This window comes from Orussus abietinus, unplaced genomic scaffold (genome assembly GCF_000612105.2).
Source record: "Orussus abietinus isolate OABI.00-Male unplaced genomic scaffold, Oabi_2.0 scaffold15, whole genome shotgun sequence".
In the NCBI taxonomy this organism is placed as follows: Eukaryota; Metazoa; Arthropoda; class Insecta; order Hymenoptera; family Orussidae; genus Orussus; species Orussus abietinus.
The window spans coordinates 1,154,632-1,167,342 of NW_019396010.1; the positions used below are offsets into that span (position 1 = coordinate 1,154,632).

Genomic DNA, 12,711 nt, shown 5'->3' on the forward strand with positions numbered 1-12,711 from the left:
CCGAAACTCGGGCTCCGCCCTTTAAGCCCCCCTGAGGATGAGGAATCCCTCGGGACATCGAGGCAGGGTTCCCGGGAAGAACACCCCGGATTAGGGCTCGCTCTTCCCCGGAAGCCGAAGGGACGCCTGCATATCCTCCGTTCCTTTTTCGGCGAATACCCGGTGGAGGTCCCCAGGGAGGAGAATAGGTTAGCCCTCCACCTTCTGGAGAGGACCTCTTTTACGGCCCTCTCTTCTTTCCGCCCCGGGTGACCTCTTTCCTCCAAGGGGTCCAGACACTAAGTGGGACGTTTCCCGAGGGATGGGTTGGGATAGGTTAGATTGAATCCAGACGATCGAGGGACTCCGTCGATCGCGAGATTTACCGATCGAGGGTAACCGAGATGTGCCAGGAAGAACCCCTAACGCCATTCGGGGCACTAAAGGGGGTCGCGGTGAGATAGCACGGGAAGATTCTCGGTCACTCCACCCCCCATTTTACCTAGGATCGATTTTTCGTAACGATCCATAAATCCTGGCGGGGAGGAAAAATCACCCCCTAATTCGACTGAGCAAAAAGAAAAAAATTAAAACACCCGGTTTGGATAAGGGTTTTAAAAATATAGAATTACCCTTTCATGTCGCCTCTGAAATTCCCCGTGATTATCAGAGGGGTAGATACATGCGATCATGACCTCCCCCACGATAGACACGTTCCACCGACTAGCAATCATTTTAATTTATGCTCGCCTAGGTTCCCACGCGATGCACTCTGGGCAACCGCAGGGTAAATCGCACCCCCGGCTCGCTTCGCCGCATGCGGCCCGTTTTTGGTAAACGCCGAGAGACGGCGGATAATTGCAGCTGGAATTTATTCAGGTGAGGGAGGATTTATGCGGCCGACGAAATACGCAGAGAGGAGGGAGGGATTTCATTCTTAAGGGGGTGGGTTTTGTCCGCGATGCAACTATAAGAGCCGCAGGGTTGGGGAATTGCAGTCGCATGGGACGTTGCACGGGGAGGTGCATCTCGACAGGATCTCGTCATCTCGAGGATGCACCCCTAACTCGTGCAAGGCTTGGCGATGGCCGGAGTCCCGGGGGAGGTTCCCGAGGTCTGGGGCCCCCGGAATTCCGGGTACTGGAAGGATAATTATCCGGGGGAGGACCCCGAAAACGGGATGGGAATACTTAAGCGAGGCCGCGGATGGATTCCCGACTTTGCGAGATTCCATTACTCGTTTGATCTTATCCCGCCAAAGGGGGTGAGGGGGAGGCTCGAGAGGAAGGGCGAGGAGACGTTCGGAATGGACTCGGACAAAGAGAGACGAGAGATAGGACCCTCTCCCGAGGTGGGGCTCCCTATTCTACATCCTCCCACGAAATGTCCCAGGAGGGGGTCGAAATCTTTTCCGGAAACCACCCCAAACCAGCTCCGGAGTGAAATTCCGCAAAAACGGGGAGTTTTAGGGAATCTCGAGATCCGGAGGTTGATAGGACCGCGCTTGCGTATCTCCTCCGGGGGATCTCTATCCCTCCCCGAAAACGGAGGAGCGATAGGAAATTCAAGGATGACGGGAAATTTCCGAGGGAAATTTCCTTTGGATCTCTCCTGACTCCCCGTTGCCTTACCCCGAAGGGGAGGATTCTTTTCTTCGCCAACGAAGTTTCACAAAGGGACGCACGAGGTGTCGTAAATACTCGAGAATCCCGATGGCGTCCTTCGGAGCCTAAGAAGCCGAAGAAGAGGCGCGCGGCGTCGTCGAAAGGTCGAAATTCCCGCCCCGCGCCGAGGAATCGCGACCTTAAGGCGCGCACGTGTTCTCTAACTAGATGACGGAATTAAAAATTGTAAAAAATCACGATTTATTATCACTCGACGAGCAGACCTGGCTGAAAATTCGAGGCGAGGCAAAAGGTCGCGAATCGCGTCTCGTCCCAAGTGAACCACGACCTTAAGCCGGGAATTTGAGAGAAATTAAGGGGGGCAAGGTCGCGGTCTAGACTCTTAAACATCAGAGATACGTGTCTCGTCCGAGCGGGGCCATAACGCCGGCGCTAATTAAGAAACCAGAGGCGTCGCGACGCGCGCCGTCGAATTCGCGAAAGGCGGCTCCTTAATCGCGCGTCCCCCTTCCGAGGCCCAAAGACGTCCTAATGAAAGGGCCCCGCAGGAGACGTGTAATTAAACTTGCGAGCACCCATTAAGCCGAAAGGAACGCCCTTTAAATCCCTACCCTCGGTATCATCCCTATCATCGGCGCGGAATCGCCGATCGGGACTCCCAAAAATTCATGAGCTTCCTCCAAAAAAAAAAAAAAAGAAGAAATTGCACAAAAAGAGAAGGAATAAATGGACGAACGTTTACCCGGGATTTCTCGGAGGGGAATTTTTTTCCGGGGCCATATTTATCGACGCCACGCCCTTCCTCGGGGCGCCCCCGAAAAGAATTATTTTCGCGGTCCTGCACGCTGTTAAATCGATTTAACTTAAGGGCCACTTCCGTTTCCCGTGTTAACCCAAATGTGCCTTAATAAATTTCCCGGATTACAGGTATAATAAAGCGCCTCGGGCTTTCTGCCTCTGCGATTCCACTTAGGGCCCTTAATTTCCCTGGCTGGATACACCCGGCGAGGCACTCGGGATTAACGTCGTAAACGTCCAGGGCGCAAAATAGTTCCCCCGAAAGTTATTAATAATTATCCCCAAAACGGCGCCCCCCAGTCGGGAAAATCCGGGAATTAATCGGATCCTTAAGGTGGCCCGAAAGTGGGGTCGATCGTTTACGAAGCTTCTCTCTTTCTCCTTTCGCTTAGATATCTTTCGTTAAAGAAATTAGGTTTATCAGGGATCGGAACCTTTTAAATAAATATTTAAAACGATTGGTAGACGCATTTCCGAGGGACGTTTCATAGACGATCGGCCCTCGAAATGCCACTTTCGTATCCCCTTAAATCCGCAGGAAGACGATTATATCGATGATCGGTACCGAGCCAATTGTTCCATTTCCACCGTTCGCCTCTGTGCCCCGCTTTACTAAATCCCGAGTAAACGCATCGTCAAATAATTCGAGGCAACGAGGGAAGTGGAAATCCATTTGTAAAGCTGACGGATCGAATTAGTGGAGCCCATCCAACTCGAGCTTCCTTGATTTTATCATTTGGACATTTTATTGCCATCTACAAGGCACGTTACATGCCACAAGACTTGTATATAATCCGAAGGGAGGGAAGAAAAAAATTATTCCACCGGGGATAGATTCCATCTCCTGCGGAATAACGCGTTTATCCGCGTCCGCGGTTTGGCAAGCGACATGGGGGGCGGAAGAAAATCCGTTCCGCGTTATTGGGGCGAGTTCCCCGATCCTCGGTCGAGATCGATTAAACATCCCAAAGTTGTGCAGGAGGGTTAAGGCAGCTGGTAACGCGAGGAAACACCCTTAAGTCGCATCCGCATTAATCGCAGGGCGGATCGATACGGCGCTTTGAGGACCGGATGCGGCACCTAATCCGCCGGCGAAATCTACCTCGACCGAAACTCATCTCTCCTCGGGCATTATTTTCTATCAGGCCACTCGATTCCCTATCGACCGAGCGGGGAAAATCGAGAAACGAGAGACTCGATACATTTTCCCGGGCATCTATTTCCTCCTCTTCCGAGATGGCCAAAGTTATCGGAGTACTAAACGGATTAAAAAAAATTCGATTGGATCGTTCAAGGCACGTGAGAATCTTTCCAGATCGATCCGCGGGGGTACGGGTAAACCGTCACGTGGTTTCCGGAAGTTCGGGGGGCGTGCGCGTAATTTCGTCGTTATCGTTATCCTGGAAGGGGTCCAAACTCTGATCGCAGCCTCTAGGAGGGGAACGTCCGGTGGTTTTTATCGAAGGGCCATTTTTGCATCCCCGGGCCATTGGTTCGGCATCAGGGGCGCGCTTCGACGTCGCCACCCTTGCCCTGCATCCGTACCCTAGGGGTAGTTAAAGCGCACTTTACTAATCTCGGGGACGTGCACCACCTCGGGCTCGGTTTTACGATCTCGGCTTAAGGGCCGAGGCGAGTCGCGTTTGCTTATTAGAGGAAAAGGCGATTAACGCGCTTTACCCCGATCGCCGATTTCCGCCCCTCGAGCTTCGACCCCAAACGCCCGCGTTTCCGACCCCTGCCGCGGGAAATCTCCCGCGGTAACTGGGAGGAATTAAATGGAAACGCGGAAGTTGCCCCGAGAAATGGCCCTCTTATTAACTATGGGCGGGTTGGCGCGCAGGTTGACGCGATTTATATGTCCCGGTCAGGGACACGAGGCGACCGCTAATAGAGATATTTATCAGCTTGAACGTCGGCTACGAGGGTTCCGATACTAGTTCCTTTCTAATACTAGAAATTCCCTGATTCTCGGGGATCGTGTTTCGGCACCCTCGAGTCCTTCCTCCGAGAGGAGTCCACCCTTCCGCCCTGGGCGGGTAGTAGGCTAGAAGGAACTCCGAGACGCGCCAGGGTGGGATGAATCCGAGGGAACGCGTTCGATCAAGCTTTATGCGAATCTACGAATCTGTGAATTTACGAATGTGTGATTGTACGAATATGTGAATGTACGAATATGTGAATGTACGAATATGCGAATGTACGAATGTGTGAATGTACGAATATGTGATTATACGAATCTGCGAATCCGTGAATATGTGAATATGTGAATATGTGAATCTATGAATGTACGAAACTGTGAATGTACGCATCCGTGACCACCTTCCCTTGACCATGTCCTCGCGCAACCTCTCGGCGAGACGCACCTGCGGGGTCGGGAGTGGGAGCCGGTCGGGCGGGTGGCGGCGGTGTCAGGCGGGCCCGTGCGGTAGCGGCCGCGGCCGGGAGTGCGGCGGACTCGCCTTGGTGGTGGCACCGCGGTGGCCGGGCTGGGCTCGCGTACCGATCGTCCTGGGGCCCCGAGGCCGCGGCATGCCCCGCGCGCGGCGGTGCGGCGCCGCGGTCGGGCACTTCGCTCAGCGCCTCGGCGAGCCGGGCGCGCGGCCCCGAGCCGCCCTCCCCATCCTGCGCGGTTCCGCGCCTGCAATCGGCGGTGTCTCCCCTCGAGCGGGCGCGGCGGGCCCGCGGCACACGACTTACGACGACGAGTCGCAGCCGCGCGGCGAGGCGCGCTCTACACCACGGACGGCCTTTCGGGGCGAACGATCGAGCACTGGCCGCCGCGACGGTCCGGGTGCGTGCTCCGGAGGCGCGAGGCCCCGACGCGCACGCCGACTGCGACGCCTCCGCCCCCGCCAGGAGCCTCCGCCCACTCCTGGCCGATCGATTGCCCCTCGATTCGATCGATCGATCGCTCCTCCGGAGGCTGTGCGCCCGGAACAAGGCTAAGAGAGCGGAGAGATCGTGCGTCGCGACGGACGTCGTATTTCATTCGGCCGACCGAGGCTTTCGTTTCGATAGGTCGAGATATGCCGTAACTAAGGACGCGGAACGAGGCCGTGGCCAAAGGCTCGCTCTTTTTTTTTTTTTTTATTTTAATATCGGACTCATTGCCAAGAGGTGATTCCTGGATCTTCCCCATGGGGCGGAGGGGCGAACGGGGGCTCTTTTATTAATGATGCAGGGGAAAGTACGCGTAAACGTTCGTTTTATGGGGTATCAGCTCCTAAACGTGGCTCGGTTCCTCTCCCGTTCTCGCGATGAATCTCTGCGCCGGCTTCCGGTATGGATTCCCTCCTCCGTTTCCGCGAGGAGCGGAGTAATTGCGATCTCGCGTGCGCTCGCGGGAGCATTTTTTAATGATCGTTAAAATTCAAAAGAGCAAAACGCCCGGCCGCTATGGAGGATTAATTACTCGGTAGCATTGTTTTAAATTTATCGCACTTGGCGAATATGCCGTGTTCCTCGTTAACGTTATCGCCCGCCTGGAATACGAGATTCCGCGTAGAATGGCGAGATTTCGATTAAACGCTCTTCCCTTCCCTATTTTACGTTTATACGAGGGAATTGGTTGAAACGAAGTAACGCGTCCGACATCTTGAATGATCATACTTTTCGAAGTCCCTGTTTTAAATCCCCGTAAAAGCAGTCGTGCCCGGTTAATAAATAATTCTTCGGAATTAAATGCAACAGACATGACGGTATTTTTTAATATTTTTACCATTTACATTAATGTGTCACATCTTTTTCTCGATTATTCACGACTGACTGTCGATGGCATTTCTTTGGAAGTCGTCATAAAAATTACCGATTATATTAATTAAGCATTCTACCCTAGACATCGTTAATGTAAAGTAATTTGTTACCAGAAGGAGCTGTTTTCCATGACATTTGGAATAAACAGCGATTTATGTTTCGTCAAAATTAGTCCGCTCCATACCCGCGAACCTCGAATAGACATACATAGAATTTGAAGTTTTAACACCAATAGTTTATATTAATTTACATTTCTCCGTTGTCATTTATCATCTTGAGGGTTGAAAGTACTCCCATAGGACGCACGGTACATTACTTCTTTGGCGCATTATTTTACGTATAAACATTAACAAAACATTTGCCCGCGTTATATAAGGAACTGTCCTTTAAATAAGCTACGTTAAAAATTTGGCAACAATTATAAACTGTTATAAAATTACTAAAAAACATTGATCTAGAGAAACAAATAAGTTTTATATTTAAAAAGCCCCGCATTTATGTTATAAAAAAGACGCAGTGCTTGTCAACGATTATCTTTGGCATCATCTCTTGACATTTGTACCATTATACTGCTACGCAACGTAACTATAAAGAATCATTATACTTTAAATGGAACCGACACAGAATAAATTCCTTGCATTCTTCGTCGAACAGTTATGCACATTATTAACAATGCAATTACCGAAGTTTTAAATATTACCTTTGTACTTAAAATCACTTATTACGTAAGAGATCAAATTTGACTTGACATTAAATTCTCTATCGGAACACTTAACATGCATACAGCAATTAAAACTTACAACATTTGTGCATATCCGTCATGCTTTGTACACAAGTATATGCTGCTTTACATCGATGAAAAATGCTTTGCTGATATCTTAAGGCATGGAAAGCGACGGATCAAAGAATATATCAGGAAATATCTTAAAGCAGTCTTTTGCCTTAAATCTAATCGCTTCCATTGATCGTTATAAATTTCCTTTAGGTTATGTTCCGTTAAAGGATATGACAATGGCAAGAAAAACACCCAGCTGGGGTGTAAGTACGCGTGTGAGGATGTGGAGATTGAGCTGGACCCAAATGTAACGAGTCTTCGCTTCCTTCACTTAATTCTTCGATACTAAAAGTGTCGGTGAGCTCTTGCTTGTGCTTACTGGAATTCTTGTTCTGGGACAATGGAAACACTTCGTCCTCACTACAGCATATGATAATGTGATTAATCCAGGTTATTTAATTTTATCATATTTAAAAACATTACATCGTTACCTTTCTCTATCGCTGTGCCAATATTGAAGAAGTGGATCAGGTTCCTTGTTCTTCTGAGAGTGTGGCAATCGTTGAGTGGAGTCTTGCTTACTCTTACTCGAATCTTTCTTTCCGGACAATGGAAATATCTCGTCTTCGCTGAAACGTACATTTGTTAAACCTTTTATGCTATACCTAAATTCTTAGTTTAGAAATAAATTTCTGTAGTTAATTTATATTATTTTATTCTATCGATTAATGTCAGAACATTACCTTTCTCTGTCGCTGTGCCAGTAAACAAGAAGTGGATGATTTTCCTTGTTCTTCTGAGGGATCGGTAACCGTTGAATAGGAATCAAGCCCATATTACTGATCCCACTGTTCTCGCTGCCATTACTTGGTAATTTAATATAGTCAGAGTTCCGTTGGATACGTTTAGCTTGTTCGATCCTTGCCTCTATAAAATTAACGAGTAATAAAATTTCTTCCTTTCAGAAAGATTATACGAAAACATTAATAGATTTACCCAGTTTTTTCTGCAACTGCTTTGCGGTACTTTGTTGAGAGGCCTGCGTTTGACTGCTACTGCAACTGCTATCGCTGCCCTATTAAAATGAATATTCACCAATTAAATCCTCTTGTATGCACTCACTCGCTTTACTTGGTTTACCAATGTAAACAAGATCTAATTTTGCCTCGGCTTACCAACTTACCAAAAATAATCTTTCGTCTTCGGCATGATTAACTGTCTTTGGATCGCTATCGATTCCACTATCTTCCATAATGCAGAATAAATATAAATCCACTCTTCCTTAGTAATCAATCTGAAATTCAATGCAACTCGTTAAGAAACTACAAAACTGAAAATAAAATAAAATTCTTGCCATCGTAAACATACCTTAACAAGTTACAACTAATGATAACTTGTTGAAAGAATTATCAAATATCCCTTTACCACAATCAGGTCATTTTTATATTCATTAGAGATAATGCAAAGACAATCATCGAAGGGTGAAAACTAAACTCCTCTAAATCTGTATACATGTTAATCATCTGTTGATACGAGGCACTTCACTTCACTTCTCCAAGGAACTCTTAAACGACCAGCGTCCCGACGCTCGCAAACATCTTTGGAAATTGCAAATTCAAATATAAAAGGAAGCACAGAGTAGAAGAACACGCAGTCCACGAGTGGACGCAACCGAGAACAGCTGTTATGTCCTGATGTGGAATCTACCGACATCCCCTTATTGATTTTTACACCGAACATGTGGACGCGTGCCAAGGAGGATAAGAATTACATCGGGAAATGAGGAGAATTTAAAATACCTAAGTTCAAATTGGGAACTACGATTATAAAAATGAAATTAATTCATGTTATCACAAGATTGACAAGTTGTATTCCTTTGAAGTTATCAAGATGGCTCGAAGAATTAGAAGACCGATCTCAAACTATATTATCTGGGATTTTAAGTATCGATGGGTATGTTTCACATTTTATAGAATGTGGTGATCAAGCCCTAGTTAAATATATTATTGAGAGCACTAATGTAAAAATTAAATTCAATGTGGAGAAACAGGTATTGGCTCGGACCGGTGTCACGTAGGTCCTGACGCAGTCATCTAATGAAGGTTACCTAGGTAACCTGTAGATAGTTTTCTACATGGAAGTACACACAAGTTTTAATAACTGTATGTATATACAATAAAGATAATAATTAAGTAGAGAAAAATTGCTGACCGATTACAAGCAGATCTGTTTATTCATATCGCAGAATTCAAATCTTCAAAGAGACCGGAAGCTCTTTGTCGTTGTTCTAAACTAGTCGAAGTCAGCTGTCAAATACAAGGAACGGTTGTCAACTTCATGCCAAAAGGTTAAAGGCACTGTCACTGTTTATTCATCTTATCTTCATCGAAACATTGCAAATTCAGTATCGTAAGGATACCACGGTGACCAGTATTATATGAGGTACATAAGTCCAAACTTAGAACATTGATTTTTTTCATTTTCTTTATTGAACATAAGCATCTTTATCCAAAATCATTTTTGGAACGTCTTTTCAGCTTAACCTGCCATCATGCCTCCTGCGGTACCGAAGAAACAACCTTCCAAGATGTCCGACTCCAGCAAGGATGCAGTATAATCACTTGCCATTATTATAATTACATTTTTTTTCAGTAGTTTCTACAAGCCAAAATGACATAAGAATGAATATTCTATTTACTACTTAATAATATATCTTTGTACAAAATACACTGCCGATCAGACTTTGTGAAAATTGATTATTTCTGAACTTAAGTTTATTATTAAGTAACTATTAGATAATATTTGTTTATTTATTGTATTATTTACACATTCTGAATTTTACTTTTCAACGTCAACAGGTGAGCTTATCCCGGAGTCGTTCATCCCGTCACGACTTAGCAGGAGGCGACATGGATTGGTTGAGAGGAAAAATTTTTCTCAAACCCGATGACCAGCTTCAGCTGAGTGAAGATGTAAGTTTACTCAGTCAAAAACTAATTCCTGTTTGTCAAAAGTCTAGAATTTAATAACTGGTCGAATGATATTTTATAGGAACTGAAGGAAGAATATGCAAGAGTGTTAATGACGCACAATACAAGAGTTCCGGATTCATTAGTAGAATGGTCATGGAAGCTCCGAGATTTTGTACTTTTACCCAATCCTCCAAACTTGATAACACTGCTCAGTATCCCTGGTACATTACTGCTAAAAGACTCAGAGGAAGCAAAAACTCAAATGGCAGGTGGGATCGTCAGTGAGTGTTCCGATAAAGGATAATTAATAGCCCTCCAAAGGACTGATTATTTTTATTTAAATATTTCCATTGTTTTTAGGGAAGTACTTAAATTTCTTTATATGTGACAGTTAATTTTTCCATTTAGCAGAAACTGAGAAACCATCCGAACCTGAAGACACCGAAGAAGGAAAAGCAGATGAAGGTGTGACGGAAAAGGAAGACGAAGGAGGTAATATTAATAACATCGATAACAATAGATAAGTAATAAGGTAACAATATTAATCTGCATGGTTCTAAATGGGTTGTTATTTGGTTTAGAAGAAAAAGAAGGCGAAGGGGAAGAGCAGGTTAAAGAAGGTGCCGAAGGAGAGCCTGAAGCTGACGAAGAGCCTGAAGGTGAAAAATCTGCACCGAAGAAGTTACCAAACCAGTTTAACTTCTGTGAGAGAGGAGCACTGACCTATAACAATCCATCTCGCGTGAGTAATGAAAAAAAGGATAAAGGAAAATATTAGAAGTAGGATCGAAATAATTTTAATATCTTTCTGATCTAGGATATGTGCACACAAACAGTACCACCGCCAACGGGAACTTTCAACTCGCATGTTTTTCAGTGGATTATTTTCGATGAGTACCAAGTATGTAATTTGGCGCAAAATTCTGCCGAGCTTTTCACTTTGTATCGACGGAATAGATATTTAACTAATTAAGTTTTGACAGGAAGACTTTGCGCAACAACAAAAGGAAAAAGAAAAGGAAAGGAAGGCGCCAATGATACAACCGAAAAAAGACGAATCAAAGAAAAAGTCCCAAATGGAAGCACTGGCAGTATCGGAGAGGATGCTGCAAGCTGCGAAGACCTTGGAGAGGATGGTAAATCAGAACATATTTGATGATATTCTACAAGGTACGTACACTCACTACTCAATAAAAAAATCTGGGAGTAACAAAGAAAATATTTAACGTTGATAAGACGAATTATAATTATATAGATTATAGGTATTGGGACGATCCAAGTGATGAGTTTAAGGATGGAGAAGGTTCACTTCTACCTCTGTGGAAATTCAGCTACGAGAAGACTAAAAAACACGACATCACAGACTTGTGTTTCAACAGTCGATACTATGACTTCTTCGCTGTAGCTTACGGAGCAAGTTAGCAAATTGTCACTGCACTTATGTAAATAAAATGTACTACAATTACCAGTATCCAAACGGTTTCAGTGTCATTTGACAGCCCAGTGACAACAGGAACGGTGTGCCTCTTTAGTTTGAAAAACCCATCGTACCCTGAATGGATATGCATAACAGAATCCCCGGTGATGTGTCTGGACTTTAGCAAACAACATCCACACCTTCTGGTTATCGGTACAGTAAATAAATTTATATAATAAGTTAACTTTAAAAGGCTTTTAAATTGTCATGTCCGATACCATATAACAGGTACCATGGATGGATCGGTAGCAGTGTACAATGTTATGTTACCCCCAAACTCACCGCAATATAAAAGCAACGACGTTCTTCAGAAACATAGAGGAATTGTGTGGGAAGTGAGTACCGTTCTCGATCGAAAAGATGTCAAGTCTCTGCCCGATATCTTATCGAATAGATACATCGGTTTCCGTAATTCAGTCTGTTATACCAGCTTAATACATAGTACAATAATCACGATGAACGGATATAACATTGATTTTATAAGCATTACATAATAACTTAGGTACGATGGGCTCCTGATACGGACGAAGGAAATTTGATGTTTTACAGTGTCAGTACAGATGGTAAAATAAACCACTGGATTTTAAATCAAAATGATCTTGGTATGAATACTATAATGACTCTGTTCCTTGATAGACCTCCCATACCAGGACCAGACGGTACGATGATTACATTAAAAGGTAAATAATATTGGAGCTATCCGTTCCCTAAACGCAGATTTTAATTCATAAGTAAAGTACGATCAATATTATTCTATACAGGGTGCGGAACGTGTCTTGCATTTCATCCAGCAGACAATAACATTTTCTTGGTCGGAACAGAGGAAGGATCGATTTACAAATGCAACACTGCGTATAGTAGCATATACATGAAGACATACGACGAAGCTCACGACATGCCTATCTACAGAATAGTTTTTAATAAATATAATTCAAACATATTTGCAAGCTGTTCCGGAGATTGGAGAATCAAGATATGGGAAGATGACCGACCGTAAGTGAGGAGTACAGGAATAATCTTATTCTACTTCTTCTGATTTCTATTTTACATTTTCAGGGAGCCTCTGTTCATGTTCGATCTTGGTGTACCGATTGGTGACGTACAATGGGCACCTTACAGCTCGACGGTACTTGCCTGTGTAACAAACGATGGCAAAGTTACGGTATTCGATTTAAATGTTAACAAATACAGGCCAATCTGTTCTCAGCCGATTGTAAGTAAAAAGAAGAATAAACTAACGAGGCTGCAGTTCAACGACGTGTTGCCGTTCATCATTGTCGGCGATGACAAGTAAATGCAATTCTCTCCATAACTTCCATTAATTCAAAA

General features: G+C 44.9%; 2 protein-coding genes across 5 annotated transcripts in view; one reads left to right on the plus strand and one right to left on the minus strand.

Annotated features, from left to right (window-relative positions):
* The window catches only part of LOC105696534 (dynein intermediate chain 2, ciliary), a 51,932-nt gene that overhangs the window by 38,580 nt on the left and 641 nt on the right, over positions 1-12,711 (plus strand). The window contains exons 1-14 of one of the 3 annotated variants that reach the window (XM_023434456.1): positions 9,244-9,375; positions 9,471-9,544; positions 9,792-9,905; positions 9,985-10,186; positions 10,314-10,397; positions 10,487-10,647; positions 10,723-10,806; positions 10,889-11,075; positions 11,161-11,322; positions 11,392-11,535; positions 11,611-11,717; positions 11,885-12,062; positions 12,144-12,375; positions 12,439-12,672. In XM_023434456.1, the coding sequence (XP_023290224.1) occupies positions 9,485-9,544; positions 9,792-9,905; positions 9,985-10,186; positions 10,314-10,397; positions 10,487-10,647; positions 10,723-10,806; positions 10,889-11,075; positions 11,161-11,322; positions 11,392-11,535; positions 11,611-11,717; positions 11,885-12,062; positions 12,144-12,375; positions 12,439-12,672 (1,949 nt within the window). In that variant the 5' untranslated portion in view covers positions 9,244-9,375; positions 9,471-9,484. Of the gene's footprint in view, positions 1-9,243; positions 9,376-9,470; positions 9,545-9,791; positions 9,906-9,984; positions 10,187-10,313; positions 10,398-10,486; positions 10,648-10,722; positions 10,807-10,888; positions 11,076-11,160; positions 11,323-11,391; positions 11,536-11,610; positions 11,718-11,884; positions 12,063-12,143; positions 12,376-12,438; positions 12,673-12,711 lie in introns of those variants that run through there. The other 2 variants (XM_023434457.1, XM_023434458.1) reach the window with 2 other exon arrangements.
* LOC105696537 lies at positions 6,128-11,685 on the minus strand. Of its 2 annotated transcripts, none has more exons than XM_012419088.2 (6): positions 11,665-11,685; positions 8,117-8,227; positions 7,930-8,008; positions 7,677-7,860; positions 7,425-7,562; positions 6,128-7,353 (listed from the first exon to the last, which is right to left on the minus strand). In XM_012419088.2, the coding sequence occupies exons 2-6, from the start codon at positions 8,183-8,185 to the stop codon at positions 7,155-7,157; spliced, it is 669 nt and encodes a 222-aa protein (XP_012274511.1). In that variant the 5' UTR covers positions 8,186-8,227; positions 11,665-11,685; the 3' UTR covers positions 6,128-7,154. The 2 variants fall into 2 exon arrangements, with proteins under 2 accessions (XP_012274511.1, XP_012274510.1); XM_012419087.2 differs by lacking the exon at positions 11,665-11,685 and adding an exon at positions 8,302-8,385.